The following is a 20,820-nucleotide window of genomic DNA, read 5'->3' as shown; positions in this document are numbered from 1 at the left end:
ATTCAGGAGGGGTTGACAATGCAACCTCAGGGGATGTTCCCGCACAACACCCTGTACACGGCAGACAAAGGGCAGATTTCAGCAAACACACGTACATTGTCAGAGTGTGAACAAGTCTCCATCCAGTGACAGCAGTGAGCTATGGTCTGACAACGTTAGCACTGACCCTCCATCGTCACAACAGTTTCCCCGGCTGGTCCATACTGGGTACCGTAACACAAAACTCTAACAATACACCCTGCAAGGCGTCACCACAGGGATGTCAATGGCAGAAAACACAACCCATGTTTTACCTGTAGTGAACCTGGGGAGTCCAGTACTGAGAAGACCTAAGATGACCAAGCAGGAGAAAAGCCCTTGGGATAACGCAGTGCCTTTTTATGGCTTTGTTCATACACCCAATTAGAAGACGTTTTTCGGACACATTCTGTCTTTTCCTTCGACAGACCTGTAAAGTTGAGCAAATCTTTGCTGGACAAAGCCACCCATACATCACAGACGGACCATGTGTCTGGAGAGGTAGGGCTGGCTATGGAGCAGTCACACAGACACAGAGAAGAGCGAGAGGCTTGTAGAAAAGATACGCCGGCCTTTATTGGAATGATTTCAGGCTTCACAAAACAATTGACTATTTCATTAAGAAGCAGCAGACATTTGCAGAGACTGCTCAGCTGTGTGCAAGCAAAGAACAGAGGCAGCAGGGGCCACAAGCAGACGAGTACAGGGTGACCCAACCCTTGTGGAGCCTCTGCCGAGGGGCCAGGACTTACCAACTGGCCCGATAAAAAGTTACAAAAAGCCAGCAAGCGATTCCCATGACCGGTCACAGGAGCTGCAGACACGGGTGTCACCATGAGGAGCACAAGTCCATACAAAACACCAGGCACAGAACTCAAGCCCAGAGCTTCTCTTTTATTGAACCATAATGTGAGGATAACTCTGGCAGGATTCGGGTCAGCTGGGAACCAGTCCTTTAGGAGATGTCCCCACCCCACCCCTAAGAACATGACAACAGCGACCATCACCAATCCAGGGTTTAAGACATGACCCCAAACACGGGATTGTGACGGCAGATGCTGGGCCCAATCTCTTCGTAGTCCTTCTTCGTGTGGCAAACCTGGTAAAACTCCGGCTGAAGGGAAAAAGGTGGAAATAATCAGTTTGCACAAAAAGTCTGAATGACCTACACAAGGATCTATAGGAGCTGCAGGACTGGAGGCTTAGAACACAACCCAATGTACTTACTGTAGAGGCCAACATGGAGCCTCCGAACCAGACGGCGTAACGCTGCATGTGGTGTGTGATCACCTGAACATCAATTGGTTTGGGCTGAAAGGAAAAGAACAGAAGAGAAATCTAAGCATTAACCCTTCATTGTCTCCGCCATTATATCACCACTGCCAGTATGGGAGGGGGTGGCCCCAGACAGGATAAGTCACACCCATAAGACAGGACAACATAAGGAGCGCAATGTGCTAACGTGTGTGAGACAATGGTGGACCAGCACAAATGGCCTCATGACTCCTCAACTATAAGAGAAGCAAGAGCTTCAGCCAATATCGGGGGCCTAACGGCCTGTACCAGGGTCTGTCATCACAGCCAAACATCAGCAGCTCCATCAGTGGAGTCCAGTTCTCTTTAGGTCCACACAGACGAAACGTATGCTGAACAATATCCTGCCTACAACAAAAGCCAGAATGGACGTCGTGTAAGGGTTTGTCTAGGGAAGTTGTCACAGCCAGTCAGGCTTGGCTCTGGTGCAGTAGGCCTGGGGTCGCCTCATGTGGTCCAAAGTCAATACCCGGTCCCATATGAAGGTATTGCTGAAACTGACTGAACCTCTGGACATTGCGATGCACCGCCAAGGATTTTGGGAGGATTTATAGACCTTGGCTAATTATTTTGGTTCTCGCAGAAGATTGCTGCGTCATTTTATTTTCAATGTTTAGTCTCTTCCCCGAGATCCGACGTGCGATATATATATATATATTTCCCTCTCGGTCATTTCCCTAAGTAACAGCAGTGGCAACGATAAGAAACTCTGTAATGTCTGATCAAAGATAGTCTCAAGATGGCGCCCGTGGTCTGTGCATGATATACATCGAGGCCATCCTCACAAGGATCCTCCACGTCTGTGCTTAGCATATATGTAACTGGCCTCAGCGTCCATCTTGTCAGGTGACTTTTATATTAGACGTTGGGTGTCATTTATGGGGGTAAATAACAGATCTAGCATACAGAGGGGGAAACAGCAGGCTAGAAGTCATATAATGGCGTCACTCCGCATGTACACGTAACAGCCCGTCCTGAGAAGTCAGAGTAAACGGCAAGCACGCTGTAATGGTAACCTCCATCTTTCTAAGTAGATTCTATGGAACGGTTTGTGTCCCCTCATATGAAGAAAATTGTGAACAAAGTAAGTCCTTGTAGGTGTCCGGGGAACAGCCCCTCGTATCCTCCTCACTATAGGTGTACGTGTCCTGACAACAGCCCCTCGTATCCTCATCGCTATAGGTGTACGTGTCCTGAGAACAGCCCCTCGCATCCTCATCACTATAGGTGTACGTGTCCTGAGAACAGCCCCTCGTATCCTCATCGCTATAGGTGTACGTGTCCTGAGAACAGCCCCTCGTATCCTCATCACTATAGGTGTACGTGTCCTGAGAACAGCCCCTCGTATCCTCATCACTATAGGTGTACGTGTCCTGAGAACAGCCCCTCGTATCCTCATCACTATAGGTGTACGTGTCCTGAGAACAGCCCCTCGTATCCTCATCACTATAGGTGTACGTGTCCTGAGAACAGCCCCTCGTATCCTCATCACTATAGGTGTACGTGTCCGGGGAACAGCCCCTCGTATCCTCATCACTATAGGTGTACGTGTCCTGACAACAGCCCCTCGTATCCTCATCACTATAGGTGTACGTGTCCTGACAACAGCCCCTCGTATCCTCATCACTATAGGTGTACGTGTCCTGACAACAGCCCCTCGTATCCTCATCACTATAGGTGTACGTGTCCTGAGAACAGCCCCTCGTATCCTCATCACTATAGGTGTACGTGTCCTGAGAACAGCCCCTCGTATCCTCATCACTATAGGTGTACGTGTCCTGACAACAGCCCCTCGTATCCTCATCACTATAGGTATACGTGTCCTGAGAACAGCCCCTCGTATCCTCATCACTATAGGTGTACGTGTCCTGAGAACAGCCCCTCGTATCCTCCTCACTATAGGTATACGTGTCCTGAGAACAGCCCCTCGTATCCTCATCGCTATAGGTGTACGTGTCCTGAGAACAGCCCCTCGTATCCTCCTCGCTATAGGTATACGTGTCCTGACAACAGCCCCTCGTATCCTCATCACTATAGGTGTACGTGTCCTGACAACAGCCCCTCGTATCCTCATCACTATAGGTGTACGTGTCCTGACAACAGCCCCTCGTATCCTCATCACTATAGGTGTACGTGTCCTGACAACAGCCCCTCGTATCCTCATCACTATAGGTGTACGTGTCCTGACAACAGCCCCTCGTATCCTCATCACTATAGGTATACGTGTCCTGAGAACAGCCCCTCGTATCCTCATCACTATAGGTATACGTGTCCTGAGAACAGCCCCTCGTATCCTCATCACTATAGGTATACGTGTCCTGAGAACAGCCCCTCATATCCTCATCACTATAGGTGTACGTGTCCTGACAACAGCCCCTCGTATCCTCATCACTATAGGTGTACGTGTCCGGGGAACAGCCCCTCGTATCCTCATCACTATAGGTATACGTGTCCTGAGAACAGCCCCTCGTATCCTCATCACTATAGGTGTACGTGTCCTGAGAACAGCCCCTCGTATCCTCATCACTATAGGTATACATGTCCTGAGAACAGCCCCTCGTATCCTCATCACTATAGGTGTACGTGTCCTGACAACAGCCCCTCGTATCCTCATCACTATAGGTATACGTGTCCTGAGAACAGCCCCTCGTATCCTCATCACTATAGGTGTACGTGTCCTGACAACAGCCCCTCGTATCCTCATCACTATAGGTATACGTGTCCTGAGAACAGCCCCTCGTATCCTCCTCACTATAGGTATAAGTGTCCTGAGAACAGCCCCTCGTATCCTCATCGCTATAGGTGTACGTGTCCTGAGAACAGCCCCTCGTATCCTCCTCACTATAGGTGTACATGTCCTGAGAACAGCCCCTCGTATCCTCCTCACTATAGGTGTACATGTCCTGAGAACAGCCCCTCGTATCCTCATCACTATAGGTATACGTGTCCGGGGAACAGCCCCTCGTATCCTCATCACTATAGGTATACGTGTCCTGAGAACAGCCCCTCGTATCCTCCTCACTATAGGTGTACGTGTCCTGGGAACAGCCCCTCGTATCCTCATCACTATAGGTGTACGTGTCCTGAGAACAGCCCCTCGTATCCTCATCACTATAGGTGTACGTGTCCGGGGAACAGCCCCTCGTATCCTCATCACTATAGGTGTACGTGTCCTGACAACAGCCCCTCGTATCCTCATCACTATAGGTGTACGTGTCCTGACAACAGCCCCTCGTATCCTCATCACTATAGGTGTACGTGTCCTGACAACAGCCCCTCGTATCCTCATCACTATAGGTGTACGTGTCCTGAGAACAGCCCCTCGTATCCTCATCACTATAGGTATACGTGTCCTGAGAACAGCCCCTCGTATCCTCCTCACTATAGGTATACGTGTCCTGACAACAGCCCCTCGTATCCTCATCACTATAGGTGTACGTGTCCTGAGAACAGCCCCTCGTATCCTCCTCACTATAGGTATACGTGTCCTGAGAACAGCCCCTCGTATCCTCATCACTATAGGTGTACGTGTCCTGACAACAGCCCCTCGTATCCTCATCACTATAGGTGTACGTGTCCAGGGAACAGCCCCTCGTATCCTCATCACTATAGGTGTACATGTCCTGAGAACAGCCCCTCGTATCCTCCTCACTATAGGTGTACGTGTCCTGAGAACAGCCCCTCGTATCCTCCTCACTATAGGTATACATGTCCTGAGAACAGCCCCTCGTATCCTCATCACTATAGGTATACGTGTCCTGAGAACAGCCCCTCGTATCCTCCTCACTATAGGTGTACGTGTCCTGAGAACAGCCCCTCGTATCCTCCTCACTATAGGTGTACGTGTCCTGAGAACAGCCCCTCGTATCCTCATCACTATAGGTGTACGTGTCCTGAGAACAGCCCCTCGTATCCTCCTCGCTATAGGTATACGTGTCCTGACAACAGCCCCTCGTATCCTCATCGCTATAGGTGTACGTGTCCTGACAACAGCCCCTCGTATCCTCATCACTATAGGTGTACGTGTCCTGACAACAGCCCCTCGTATCCTCATCACTATAGGTGTACGTGTCCTGACAACAGCCCCTCGTATCCTCATCACTATAGGTGTACGTGTCCTGACAACAGCCCCTCGTATCCTCATCACTATAGGTATACGTGTCCTGAGAACAGCCCCTCGTATCCTCATCACTATAGGTATACGTGTCCTGAGAACAGCCCCTCGTATCCTCATCACTATAGGTATACGTGTCCTGAGAACAGCCCTTCGTATCCTCATCACTATAGGTGTACGTGTCCTGACAACAGCCCCTCGTATCCTCATCACTATAGGTGTACGTGTCCGGGGAACAGCCCCTCGTATCCTCATCACTATAGGTATACGTGTCCTGAGAACAGCCCCTCGTATCCTCATCACTATAGGTGTACGTGTCCTGAGAACAGCCCCTCGTATCCTCATCACTATAGGTATACATGTCCTGAGAACAGCCCCTCGTATCCTCATCACTATAGGTGTACGTGTCCTGACAACAGCCCCTCGTATCCTCATCACTATAGGTATACGTGTCCTGAGAACAGCCCCTCGTATCCTCATCACTATAGGTGTACGTGTCCTGACAACAGCCCCTCGTATCCTCATCACTATAGGTATACGTGTCCTGAGAACAGCCCCTCGTATCCTCATCACTATAGGTGTACGTGTCCTGAGAACAGCCCCTCGTATCCTCCTCACTATAGGTATAAGTGTCCTGAGAACAGCCCCTCGTATCCTCATCGCTATAGGTGTACATGTCCTGAGAACAGCCCCTCGTATCCTCATCGCTATAGGTATACGTGTCCGGGGAACAGCCCCTCGTATCCTCATCGCTATAGGTGTACGTGTCCTGAGAACAGCCCCTCGTATCCTCATCACTATAGGTATACGTGTCCGGGGAACAGCCCCTCGTATCCTCATCACTATAGGTATACGTGTCCTGAGAACAGCCCCTCGTATCCTCCTCACTATAGGTGTACGTGTCCTGGGAACAGCCCCTCGTATCCTCATCACTATAGGTGTACGTGTCCTGAGAACAGCCCCTCGTATCCTCATCACTATAGGTGTACGTGTCCGGGGAACAGCCCCTCGTATCCTCATCACTATAGGTGTACGTGTCCTGACAACAGCCCCTCGTATCCTCATCACTATAGGTGTACGTGTCCTGACAACAGCCCCTCGTATCCTCATCACTATAGGTGTACGTGTCCTGAGAACAGCCCCTCGTATCCTCATCACTATAGGTATACGTGTCCTGAGAACAGCCCCTCGTATCCTCCTCACTATAGGTATACGTGTCCTGACAACAGCCCCTCGTATCCTCATCACTATAGGTGTACGTGTCCTGAGAACAGCCCCTCGTATCCTCCTCACTATAGGTGTACGTGTCCTGAGAACAGCCCCTCGTATCCTCATCACTATAGGTGTACGTGTCCTGAGAACAGCCCCTCGTATCCTCATCACTATAGGTGTACGTGTCCTGACAACAGCCCCTCGTATCCTCATCACTATAGGTGTACGTGTCCAGGGAACAGCCCCTCGTATCCTCATCACTATAGGTGTACATGTCCTGAGAACAGCCCCTCGTATCCTCCTCACTATAGGTGTACGTGTCCTGAGAACAGCCCCTCGTATCCTCCTCACTATAGGTATACGTGTCCTGAGAACAGCCCCTCGTATCCTCATCACTATAGGTATACGTGTCCTGAGAACAGCCCCTCGTATCCTCCTCACTATAGGTGTACGTGTCCTGAGAACAGCCCCTCGTATCCTCCTCACTATAGGTGTACGTGTCCTGAGAACAGCCCCTCGTATCCTCATCACTATAGGTGTACGTGTCCTGAGAACAGCCCCTCGTATCCTCATCACTATAGGTGTACGTGTCCTGAGAACAGCCCCTCGTATCCTCATCACTATAGGTATACGTGTCCTGACAACAGCCCCTCGTATCCTCATCACTATAGGTGTACGTGTCCTGAGAACAGCCCCTCGTATCCTCATCACTATAGGTATACGTGTCCTGACAACAGCCCCTCGTATCCTCATCACTATAGGTGTACGTGTCCTGACAACAGCCCCTCGTATCCTCATCACTATAGGTATACGTGTCCTGAGAACAGCCCCTCGTATCCTCATCACTATAGGTGTACGTGTCCTGAGAACAGCCCCTCGTATCCTCCTCACTATAGGTGTACGTGTCCTGAGAACAGCCCCTCGTATCCTCCTCACTATAGGTATACGTGTCCTGAGAACAGCCCCTCGTATCCTCATCACTATAGGTATACGTGTCCTGAGAACAGCCCCTCGTATCCTCCTCACTATAGGTGTACGTGTCCTGAGAACAGCCCCTCGTATCCTCCTCACTATAGGTGTACGTGTCCTGAGAACAGCCCCTCGTATCCTCATCACTATAGGTGTACGTGTCCTGAGAACAGCCCCTCGTATCCTCATCACTATAGGTGTACGTGTCCTGAGAACAGCCCCTCGTATCCTCATCACTATAGGTGTACGTGTCCTGACAACAGCCCCTCGTATCCTCATCACTATAGGTGTACGTGTCCTGAGAACAGCCCCTCGTATCCTCATCACTATAGGTATACGTGTCCTGACAACAGCCCCTCGTATCCTCATCACTATAGGTGTACGTGTCCTGACAACAGCCCCTCGTATCCTCATCACTATAGGTATACGTGTCCTGAGAACAGCCCCTCGTATCCTCATCACTATAGGTGTACGTGTCCTGAGAACAGCCCCTCGTATCCTCATCACTATAGGTATACGTGTCCTGAGAACAGCCCCTCGTATCCTCATCACTATAGGTGTACGTGTCCTGAGAACAGCCCCTCGCATCCTCATCACTATAGGTATACGTGTCCTGAGAACAGCCCCTCGTATCCTCATCACTATAGGTATACGTGTCCTGACAACAGCCCCTCGTATCCTCATCACTATAGGTGTACGTGTCCTGAAAACAGCCCCTCGTATCCTCATCACTATAGGTGTACGTGTCCTGAGAACAGCCCCTCGTATCCTCCTCACTATAGATGTACGTGTCCTGGGAACAGCCCCTCATATCCTCATCACTATAGGTATACGTGTCCTGACAACAGCCCCTCGTATCCTCATCACTATAGGTATACGTGTCCGGGGAACAGCCCCTCGTATCCTCCTCACTATAGGTGTACGTGTCCTGAGAACAGCCCCTCGTATCCTCATCACTATAGGTGTACGTGTCCTGAGAACAGCCCCTCGTATCCTCATCACTATAGGTGTAAGTGTCCTGAGAACAGCCCCTCGTATCCTCATCACTATAGGTGTACGTGTCCTGACAACAGCCCCTCGTATCCTCCTCACTATAGGTATACGTGTCCTGAGAACAGCCCCTCGTATCCTCATCACTATAGGTGTACGTGTCCTGAGAACAGCCCCTCGTATCCTCATCACTATAGGTGTACGTGTCCTGACAACAGCCCCTCGTATCCTCATCACTATAGGTGTACGTGTCCTGACAACAGCCCCTCGTATCCTCATCACTATAGGTGTACGTGTCCTGACAACAGCCCCTCGTATCCTCCTCACTATAGGTGTACGTGTCCTGACAACAGCCCCTCGTATCCTCCTCACTATAGGTATACGTGTCCTGAGAACAACCCCTCGTATCCTCATCACTATAGGTATACGTGTCCTGACAACAGCCCCTCGTATCCTCATCACTATAGGTGTACGTGTCCTGAGAACAGCCCCTCGTATCCTCATCACTATAGGTATACGTGTCCTGAGAACAGCCCCTCGTATCCTCATCACTATAGGTGTACGTGTCCTGAGAACAGCCCCTCGTATCCTCATCACTATAGGTGTACGTGTCCTGAGAACAGCCCCTCGTATCCTCCTCACTATAGGTGTACGTGTCCTGAGAACAGCCCCTCGTATCCTCATCACTATAGGTATACGTGTCCTGAGAACAGCCCCTCATATCCTCATCACTATAGGTGTACGTGTCCTGAGAACAGCCCCTCATATCCTCATCACTATAGGTGTACGTGTCCTGAGAACAGCCCCTCGTATCCTCATCACTATAGGTGTACGTGCCCTGACAACAGCCCCTCGTATCCTCATCACTATAGGTATACGTGTCCGGGGAACAGCCCCTCGTATCCTCATCACTATAGGTGTACGTGTCCTGAGAACAGCCCCTCGTATCCTCATCACTATAGGTATACGTGTCCTGAGAACAGCCCCTCGTATCCTCATCACTATAGGTGTACATGTCCTGACAACAGCCCCTCGTATCCTCATCACTATAGGTATACGTGTCCGGGGAACAGCCCCTCGTATCCTCATCACTATAGGTGTACGTGTCCTGAGAACAGCCCCTCATATCCTCATCACTATAGGTGTACGTGTCCTGAGAACAACCCCTCGTATCCTCATCACTATAGGTGTACGTGTCCTGAGAACAGCCCCTCGTATACTCATCACTATAGGTGTACGTGTCCTGAGAACAGCCCCTCGTATCCTCATCACTATAGGTATACATGTCCTGAGAACAGCCCCTCGTATCCTCATCACTATAGGTGTACGTGTCCTGACAACAGCCCCTCGTATCCTCCTCACTATAGGTGTACGTGTCCTGAGAACAGCCCCTCGTATCCTCATCACTATAGGTGTACGTGTCCTGAGAACAGCCCCTCGTATCCTCATCACTATAGGTGTACGTGTCCTGAGAACAACCCCTCGTATCCTCCTCACTATAGGTGTACGTGTCCTGACAACAGCCCCTCGTATCCTCCTCACTATAGGTATACGTGTCCTGACAACAGCCCCTCGTATCCTCCTCACTATAGGTATACATGTCCTGAGAACAGCCCCTCGTATCCTCATCACTATAGGTGTACGTGTCCTGAGAACAGCCCCTCGTATCCTCATCACTATAGGTGTACGTGTCCTGAGAACAACCCCTCGTATCCTCCTCACTATAGGTGTACGTGTCCTGAGAACAGCCCCTCGTATCCTCATCACTATAGGTATACGTGTCCTGAGAACAGCCCCTCATATCCTCATCACTATAGGTGTACGTGTCCTGAGAACAGCCCCTCATATCCTCATCGCTATAGGTGTACGTGTCCTGAGAACAGCCCCTCGTATCCTCATCACTATAGGTATACGTGTCCTGAGAACAGCCCCTCGTATCCTCATCACTATAGGTATACGTGTCCTGAGAACAGCCCCTCGTATCCTCATCACTATAGGTATACGTGTCCTGAGAACAGCCCCTCGTATCCTCATCACTATAGGTGTACGTGTCCTGAGAACAGCCCCTCGTATCCTCATCACTATAGGTGTACGTGTCCTGACAACAGCCCCTCGTATCCTCCTCACTATAGGTGTACGTGTCCTGACAACAGCCCCTCGTATCCTCATCACTATAGGTATACGTGTCCGGGGAACAGCCTCTCGTATCCTCATCACTATAGGTGTACGTGTCCTGAGAACAGCCCCTCGTATCCTCATCACTATAGGTGTACGTGTCCTGACAACAGCCCCTCGTATCCTCATCACTATAGGTATACGTGTCCTGAGAACAGCCCCTCGTATCCTCATCACTATAGGTGTACGTGTCCTGACAACAGCCCCTCGTATCCTCATCACTATAGGTATACGTGTCCTGAGAACAGCCCCTCGTATCCTCCTCACTATAGGTATAAGTGTCCTGAGAACAGCCCCTCGTATCCTCCTCACTATAGGTGTACGTGTCCTGACAACAGCCCCTCGTATCCTCATCACTATAGGTGTACGTGTCCTGACAACAGCCCCTCGTATCCTCATCGCTATAGGTGTACGTGTCCTGAGAACAGCCCCTCGTATCCTCATCGCTATAGGTGTACGTGTCCTGACAACAGCCCCTCGTATCCTCATCACTATAGGTGTACGTGTCCTGACAACAGCCCCTCGTATCCTCATCGCTATAGGTGTACGTGTCCTGACAACAGCCCCTCGTATCCTCATCACTATAGGTGTACGTGTCCTGAGAACAGCCCCTCGTATCCTCATCACTATAGGTATACGTGTCCGGGGAACAGCCCCTCGTATCCTCATCACTATAGGTGTACGTGTCCTGAGAACAGCCCCTCGTATCCTCATCGCTATAGGTGTACGTGTCCTGAGAACAGCCCCTCGTATCCTCATCACTATAGGTGTACGTGTCCGGGGAACAGCCCCTCGTATCCTCATCGCTATAGGTGTACGTGTCCTGAGAACAGCCCCTCGTATCCTCATCACTATAGGTGTACGTGTCCAGGGAACAGCCCCTCGTATCCTCATCACTATAGGTGTACGTGTCCAGGGAACAGCCCCTCGTATCCTCATCACTATAGGTGTACGTGTCCGGGGAACAGCCCCTCGTATCCTCATCACTATAGGTGTACGTGTCCTGACAACAGCCCCTCGTATCCTCATCACTATAGGTGTACGTGTCCTGAGAACAGCCCCTCGTATCCTCATCGCTATAGGTGTACGTGTCCTGAGAACAGCCCCTCGTATCCTCATCACTATAGGTGTACGTGTCCTGAGAACAGCCCCTCGTATCCTCCTCACTATAGGTGTACGTGTCCTGAGAACAGCCCCTCGTATCCTCATCACTATAGGTGTACGTGTCCTGAGAACAGCCCCTCGTATCCTCATCACTATAGGTGTACGTGTCCTGAGAACAGCCCCTCGTATCCTCATCACTATAGGTGTACGTGTCCGGGGAACAGCCCCTCGTATCCTCATCACTATAGGTATACGTGTCCGGGGAACAGCCCCTCGTATCCTCCTCACTATAGGTATACATGTCCTGAGAACAGCCCCTCGTATCCTCCTCACTATAGGTATACGTGTCCTGAGAACAGCCCCTCGTATCCTCCTCACTATAGGTGTACGTGTCCTGACAACAGCGCCTCGTATCCTCATCGCTATAGGTGTACGTGTCCTGACAACAGCCCCTCGTATCCTCATCACTATAGGTGTACGTGTCCTGACAACAGCAAGGGTTCTCGCGACACACCCATGTAACTTCATCACTATATATGTACAGTATATATATGGCTACGCGCTCACCTTCAGACGGCCCCCGCTCAGCTCCTCGCTCAGCTTCAGTCTGGCATCAACGGTTCTCTTCAAATCTCTCTGCAGACGACGGCCAAAGTCTCTGAACATGGTGGAGCCTCCGGAGAGGACGATATTCTGTGCACAGAGCAGTCAGTATTAGACACAACTAGGACAGAGAAGAGTAGATGTCATCACAGTCCTCAAATCACCTTGTAGAGGGGCCGGCGGACATCAATGGGACAGTTCTGGATCACTTCATCCACAACTTCCGAGATCGGCTGAGTGAAATCTGGATTAGCAAACTGCAAAGGAGATAAAAAGAGGATTAGTAGGGGAAACGTGTTCAGTACATAGGGGCACGTGCAGGGCCCCCGGCATACAATGCTAGGATGGGGAGAAGAAGGGCTGACCTCAGGGTGGAAGAAGATCTCAGGGCCCAGAAATCTCTCGTAGCCAACATCAATGCAGAACTCCTTCTTGGATATGGCGTTGATCCCGCTGTACTGCTTGATCCACTTGCTGCTGTCGGTATCGTATTTGCTGAATTCTTTCACCAAGTCAGGACAGACGTAGCTGAAACGCTCCTGTAACGTAGAGAGGAGAGAGCTCAGGATGATCGGCCATATTATCTGGAGCCCTGTAAGGTATATGGGGAAAGTGGGGCCCAAAACTCAATGTCTGACAGTCCACTGGCCCCTCCAGCAGTAACTATGGGGGCGGAAGCCCTGAATCACTGGTGACATCAGCTACCCATCGTCTGTATTCTGCCCCACACGCACTACAAGGATGAGAATGACATTTACTCGTAGTCCTTCAACATCGCACCGCTCATACAGGGAAGTGCTGACAAGGTGACGCAACCACAGCGACATGATGGGAAGTGAAGGAACGCCATACAAGGCGCGGCGCAAGGCGACGAGACTTCCTCTTATGGTTTTATTTAAATCAGGGTCATCCTCAGAGACTAGTAAGACAGGAGAGCGGTGAGAACCGCAACGGAAAAGAAGGAGAGACGTATACTACATGTATGATATATAAGGTATATAGCGGAGTATTCCAGAGGTCTATACTACATATATAATATATAAGGTATATAGTGGAGTATTCTATAGATCCCAGAGGTCTATACTACATGTATGATATATAAGGTATATAGCGGAGTATTCCAGAGGTCTATACTACATATATAATATATAAGGTATATAGCGGAGTATTCCAGAGGTCTATACTACATGTATGATGTATAAGGTATATAGCGGAGTATTCTATAGATCCCAGAGGTCTATAGTACATATATAATATATAAGGTATATAGCGGAGTATTCTATAGATCCCAGAGGTCTATAGTACATACAGTCCTATGAAAAAGTTTGGGCACCCCTATTAATCTTAATCATTTTTTGTTCTAAATATTTTGGTGTTTGCAACAGCCATTTCAGTTTGATATATCTAATAACTGATGGACACAGTAATATTTCAGGATTGAAATGAGGTTTATTGTACTAACAGAAAATGCGCAATATGCATTAAACCAAAATTTGACCGGTGCAAAAGTATGGGCACCCTTATTTTATTGATTTGAATACTCCTAACTACTTTTTACTGACTTACTGAAGCACAAAATTGGTTTTGTAACCTCAGTGAGCTTTGAACTTCATAGCCAGATGTATCCAATCATAAGAAAAGGTATTTAAGGTGGCCAATTGCAAGTTGATCTCCTATTTGAATCTCCTCTGAAGAGTGGCATCATGGGCTACTCAAAACAACTCTCAAATGATCTGAAAACAAAGATTGTTCAACATAGTTGTTCAGGGGAAGGATACAAAAAGCTGTCTCAGAGATTTAACCTGTCAGTTTCCACTGTGAGGAACATAGTAAGGAAATGGAAGACCACAGGGACAGTTCTTGTTAAGCCCAGAAGTGGCAGGCCAAGAAAAATATCAGAAAGGCAGAGAAGAAGAATGGTGAGAAGAGTCAAGGACAATCCACAGACACCTCCAAAGAGCTGCAGCATCATCTTGCTGCAGATGGTGTCACTGTGCATCGGTCAGCAATACAGCGCACTTTGCACAAATAGAAGCTGTATGGGAGAGTGATGAGAAAGAAGCCGTTTCTGCACGTACGCCACAAATAGAGTTGCCTGAGGTATGAAAAAGCACATTTGGACAAGGCAGCTTCATTTTGGAAACAAAGATTGAGTTGTTTGGTTATAAAAAAAGGCGTTATGCATAGCGTCCAAAAAGAAACAGTATTCCAAGAAAAACACATGCTACCCACTGTAAAATTTGGTGGAGGTTCCATCATGCTTTGGGGCTGTGTGGCCAATGCCGGCACCGGGAATCTTGGTAAAGTTGAGGGTCGCATGGATTCCACTCAGTATCGGCAGATTCTTGAGAATAATGTTCAAGAATCAGTGACGAAGTTGAAGTTACGCCGGGGATGGATATTTCAGCAAGACAATGATCCAAAACACCGCTCCAAATCCTCAGGCATTCATGCAGAGGAACAATTACAATGTTCTGGAATGGCCATCCCAGTCCCCAGACCTGAATATCATTGAACATCTGTGGGATGATTGGAAGCGGGCTGTCCATGCTCGGCGACCATCTAACTTAACTGAACTTGAATTGTTTGTCCAAAATACCTTTATCCAGGATCCAGGAACTGATTAAAAGCTACAGGAAGCGACTAGAGGCTGTTATCTTTGCAAAAGGAGGATCTACTAAATATTAATGTCACTTTTCTGTTGAGGTGCCCATACTTTTGCACCGGTCAAATTTTGGTTTAATGCATATTGCACATTTTCTGTTAGTACAATAAACCTCATTTCAATCCTGAAATATTACTGTGTCCATCAGTTATTAGATATATCAAACTGAAATGGCTGTAGCAAACACCAAAATATTTAGAACGAAAAATGATTAAGATTAATAGGGGTGCCCAAACTTTTTCATAGGACTGTATATAATATATAAGGTATATAGCGGAGTATTCTATAGATCCCAGAGGTCTATACTACATATATAATATATAAGGTATATAGCGGAGTATTCCAGAGGTCTATACTACATATATAATGTATAAGGTATATAGCGGAGTATTCTATAGATCCCAGAGGTCTATACTACATATATAATGTATAAGGTATATAGCGGAGTATTCTATAGATCCCAGAGGTCTATACTACATATATAATATATAAGGTATATAGCGGAGTATTCTATAGATCCCAGAGGTCTATACTACATATATAATGTATAAGGTATATAGCGGAGTATTCTATAGATCCCAGAGGTCTATACTACATATATAATACATAAGGTATATAGCGGAGTATTCTATAGATCCCAGAGGTCTATACTACATATATAATGTATAAGGTATATAGCGGAGTATTCTATAGATCCCAGAGGTCTATACTACATATATAATGTATAAGGTATATAGCGGAGTATTCTATAGATCCCAGAGGTCTATACTATATATATAATGTATAAGGTATATAGCGGAGTATTCTATAGATCCCAGAGGTCTATACTATATATATAATGTATAAGGTATATAGCGGAGTATTCTATAGATCCCAGAGGTCTATACTACATATATAATACATAAGGTATATAGCGGAGTATTCTATAGATCCCAGAGGTCTATACTACATATATAATACATAAGGTATATAGCGGAGTATTCTATAGATCCCAGAGGTCTATACTATATATATATATATATATATATATATATATATATATATATATAAATAATGTATAAGGTATATAGCGGAGTATTCTATAGATCCCAGAGGTCTATACTACATATATAATGTATAAGGTATATAGCGGAGTATTCTATAGATCCCAGAGGTCTATACTACATATATAATACATAAGGTATATAGCGGAGTATTCTATAGATCCCAGAGGTCTATACTACATATATAATGTATAATGTATATAGCGGAGTATTCTATAGATCCCAGAGGTCTATACTATATATATATATAATGTATAAGGTATATAGCGGAGTATTCTATAGATCCCAGAGGTCTATACTACATATATAATGTATAAGGTATATAGCGGAGTATTCTATAGATCCCAGAGGTCTATACTACATATATAATACATAAGGTATATAGCGGAGTATTCTATAGATCCCAGAGGTCTATACTACATATATAATGTATAATGTATATAGCGGAGTATTCTATAGATCCCAGAGGTCTATACTATATATATATATAATGTATAAGGTATATAGCGGAGTATTCTATAGATCCCAGAGGTCTATACTACATATATAATGTATAAGGTATATAGCGGAGTATTCTATAGATCCCAGAGGTCTATACTACATATATAATATATAAGGTATATAGCGGAGTATTCTATAGATCCCAGAGGTCTATACTACATATATAATGTATAAGGTATATAGCGGAGTATTCTATAGATCCCAGAGGTCTATACTACATATATAATGTATAAGGTATATAGCGGAGTATTCTATAGATCCCAGAGGTCTATACTACATATATAATGTATAAGGTATATAGCGGAGTATTCTATAGATCCCAGAGGTCTATACTATATATATATAATGTATAAGGTATATAGCGGAGTATTCTATAGATCCCAGAGGTCTATACTACATATATAATGTATAAGGTATATAGCGGAGTATTCTATAGATCCCAGAGGTCTATACTACATATATAATGTATAAGGTATATAGCGGAGTATTCTATAGATCCCAGAGGTCTATACTACATATATAATACATAAGGTATATAGCGGAGTATTCTATAGATCCCAGAGGTCTATACTATATATATATATAATGTATAAGGTATATAGCGGAGTATTCTATAGATCCCAGAGGTCTATACTACATATATAATGTATAAGGAATATAGCGGAGTATTCTATAGATCCCAGAGGTCTATACTACATATATAATACATAAGGTATATAGCGGAGTATTCTATAGATCCCAGAGGTCTATACTATATATATATATAATGTATAAGGTATATAGCGGAGTATTCTATAGATCCCAGAGGTCTATACTACATATATAATGTATAAGGTATATAGCGGAGTATTCTATAGATCCCAGAGGTCTATACTACATATATAATACATAAGGTATATAGCGGAGTATTCTATAGATCCCAGAGGTCTATACTATATATATATAATGTATAAGGTATATAGCGGAGTATTCTATAGATCCCAGAGGTCTATACTACATATATAATACATAAGGTATATAGCGGAGTATTCTATAGATCCCAGAGGTCTATACTACATATATAATATATAAGGTATATAGCGGAGTATTCTATAGATCCCAGAGGTCTATACTACATATATAATGTATAAGGAATATAGCGGAGTATTCTATAGATCCCAGAGGTCTATACTACATATATAATACATAAGGTATATAGCGGAGTATTCTATAGATCCCAGAGGTCTATACTACATATATAATATATAAGGTATATAGCGGAGTATTCTATAGATCCCAGAGGTCTATACTACATATATAATGTATAAGGTATATAGCGGAGTATTCTATAGATCCCAGAGGTCTATACTACATATATAATGTATAAGGTATATAGCGGAGTATTCTATAGATCCCAGAGGTCTATACTATATATATATATAATGTATAAGGTATATAGCGGAGTATTCTATAGATCCCAGAGGTCTATACTACATATATAATGTATAAGGTATATAGCGGAGTATTCTATAGATCCCAGAGGTCTATACTATATATATATATATATAATGTATAAGGTATATAGCGGAGTATTCTATAGATCCCAGAGGTCTATACTACATATATAATGTATAAGGAATATAGCGGAGTATTCTATAGATCCCAGAGGTCTATACTATATATATAATGTATAAGGTATATAGCGGAGTATTCCAGAGGTCTATACTATATATATATAATGTATAAGGTATATAGCGGAGTATTCTATAGATCCCAGAGGTCTATACTACATACATAATATATAAGGTATATAGCGGAGTATTCCAGAGGTCTATACTACATATATAATGTATAAGGTATATAGCAGAGTATTCTATAGATCCCAGAGGTCTATACTACATATATAATACATAAGGTATATAGCGGAGTATTCTATAGATCCCAGAGGTCTATACTACATATATAATACATAAGGTATATAGCGGAGTATTCTATAGATCCCAGAGGTCTATACTATATATATAATGTATAAGGTATATAGCGGAGTATTCTATAGATCCCAGAGGTCTATACTACATATATAATGTATAAGGTATATAGCGGAGTATTCTATAGATCCCAGAGGTCTATACTACATATATAATACATAAGGTATATAGCGGAGTATTCTATAGATCCCAGAGGTCTATACTATATATATATAATGTATAAGGTATATAGCGGAGTATTCTATAGATCCCAGAGGTCTATACTACATATATAATGTATAAGGTATATAGCGGAGTAATCTATAGATCCCAGAGGTCTATACTATATATATATATATATATATATATATATATATATATATAATGTATAAGGTATATAGCGGAGTATTCTATAGATCCCAGAGGTCTATACTACATATATAATATATAAGGTATATAGCGGAGTATTCTATAGATCCCAGAGGTCTATACTACATATATAATACATAAGGTATATAGCGGAGTATTCTATAGATCCCAGAGGTCTATACTACATATATAATGTATAAGGTATATAGCAGAGTATTCTATAGATCCCAGAGGTCTATACTACATATATAATGTATAAGGTATATAGCAGAGTATTCTATAGATCCCAGAGGTCTATACTATATATATAATGTATAAGGTATATAGCGGAGTATTCCAGAGGTCTATACTACATATATAATGTATAAGGTATATAGCGGAGTATTCTATAGATCCCAGAGGTCTATACTACATATATAATGTATAAGGTATATAGCGGAGTACACTAAAGTAGAAGAGGATCGGTATCCACAGCCCGGCTGCCTTACAATTTAACTTTTATTGCATTGAAAAATTAAAAAATACAGACAGTGTGCAAAAGATAGAAAAAGTACATGGTGGAAGAGTAATAAAATACCCGCCTAACGCGTTTTGGGATGGTCAGTCCCTTAATCATAGCATTTTTCTTTTCACCGTGTTATGATTAAGGGACTGACCATCCCAAAACGCGTTAGGCGGGTATTTTATTACTCTTCCACCATGTACTTTTTCTATCTTTTGCACACTGTGGATTCGGATCCTCTTCTACTTTAGTGCATTTGTTTGGCTTTGATAAGTCCCTGGCGCGAACCGTACACCCTGATGACTTCCTTCTCAGATGGGGAGTTACAGCTAAAATACTATTTCTCTTGCAGGCCCTATTTTTTTTACAATGTATTGCATTAGTGATCAAACCCCGGGGGGAGGGGGAGGGGGGTCTAATAAATGCAGAAAAATAAATCACATTTATAAAGCATTAAACATTCAATCCCCCTCCCCCGTTCCCTAGGACACATATAAAGTAGTTAGATACTATGAAGATGCCGCAGGTTTCCGTCTCCTGACTCTGCTTTGTGCAGGAAACAGAAACCTGCAGAACGGAGTACGGGCGCAGATGTGAACGAGGCCTTAGGTCTCCCTGTGCCCAAAATTGCCGGCTCTACAAATCTACACAAATATTTTTCCTGTTCGGTAAACGCCGTAGCGGGAAAAATAGTCAAAAGTACCAAACCGCCATTTTTTTCGCTGTTTTGATTCTGATAAAAAATTGAATAAAAAGTGATGAAAGCAATAGACATTCCCCAAAACGATAGAACTGACGAGCACACCCGGCCCCACAAAAAAAGATGCCCTGTACATCCCTGTACACGGACGTATAAAAAAAGTTACAGCTGTTGGAATATGGCGACTTTTAGGAAAAAATTTAACACAGTTTTGGATTTTTTTTTAAAGGGGTTAAAATGTAAATAAAACCATAGAAATTTGGTATCCCCAGAATCGTAACGAAACACAGAATACAGGGGACAGGTCATTGTGGCTGCGCAGTGAACGCCATAAAACCGAAGCCCGTAAGAAAGTCGCACAAATGCATTTTTTCTTCAAATCCCACCCCATTCTGAGTTTTTCCCCCGCTTCCCGGACATTATACAGAATAAGTAATGGCGGCATCAGGAAGAACAATCTGTCCTGCAAAGAATAAGACCTCGAACGGCTCCGGGAGCGGAGAAATAAAAAGTGATGGGGTTTAGAAGGAGGGGAGTCAAAAACAAAAATTAGCATGGGCGGGAAGGGGTTAAGGTCCTGAGAGATCCGCAGCCC

The 20,820-nt window shown here is 45.1% G+C and overlaps 1 protein-coding gene across 1 annotated transcript in view; it reads right to left on the bottom strand.

Moving 5' to 3' along the window:
* Positions 1–569: 569 nt before the first annotated feature.
* Positions 570–20,820, bottom strand: part of ACTR3 (actin related protein 3) — a 33,333-nt gene continuing 13,082 nt past the window's right edge. Inside the window, 5 exon segments of the mRNA XM_075284745.1 lie at positions 570–1,132; positions 1,246–1,329; positions 12,464–12,589; positions 12,664–12,756; positions 12,865–13,038. Of these exon segments, the coding sequence (XP_075140846.1) occupies positions 1,037–1,132; positions 1,246–1,329; positions 12,464–12,589; positions 12,664–12,756; positions 12,865–13,038 (573 nt within the window). The 3' untranslated portion in view covers positions 570–1,036.

This window comes from Leptodactylus fuscus, chromosome 8, assembly GCF_031893055.1.
Source record: "Leptodactylus fuscus isolate aLepFus1 chromosome 8, aLepFus1.hap2, whole genome shotgun sequence".
Lineage (NCBI taxonomy): Eukaryota > Metazoa > Chordata > Amphibia > Anura > Leptodactylidae > Leptodactylus > Leptodactylus fuscus.
The sequence above is the reverse complement of the archived record's forward strand: the minus strand, read 5'-3'. Positions and strand labels throughout refer to the sequence as shown.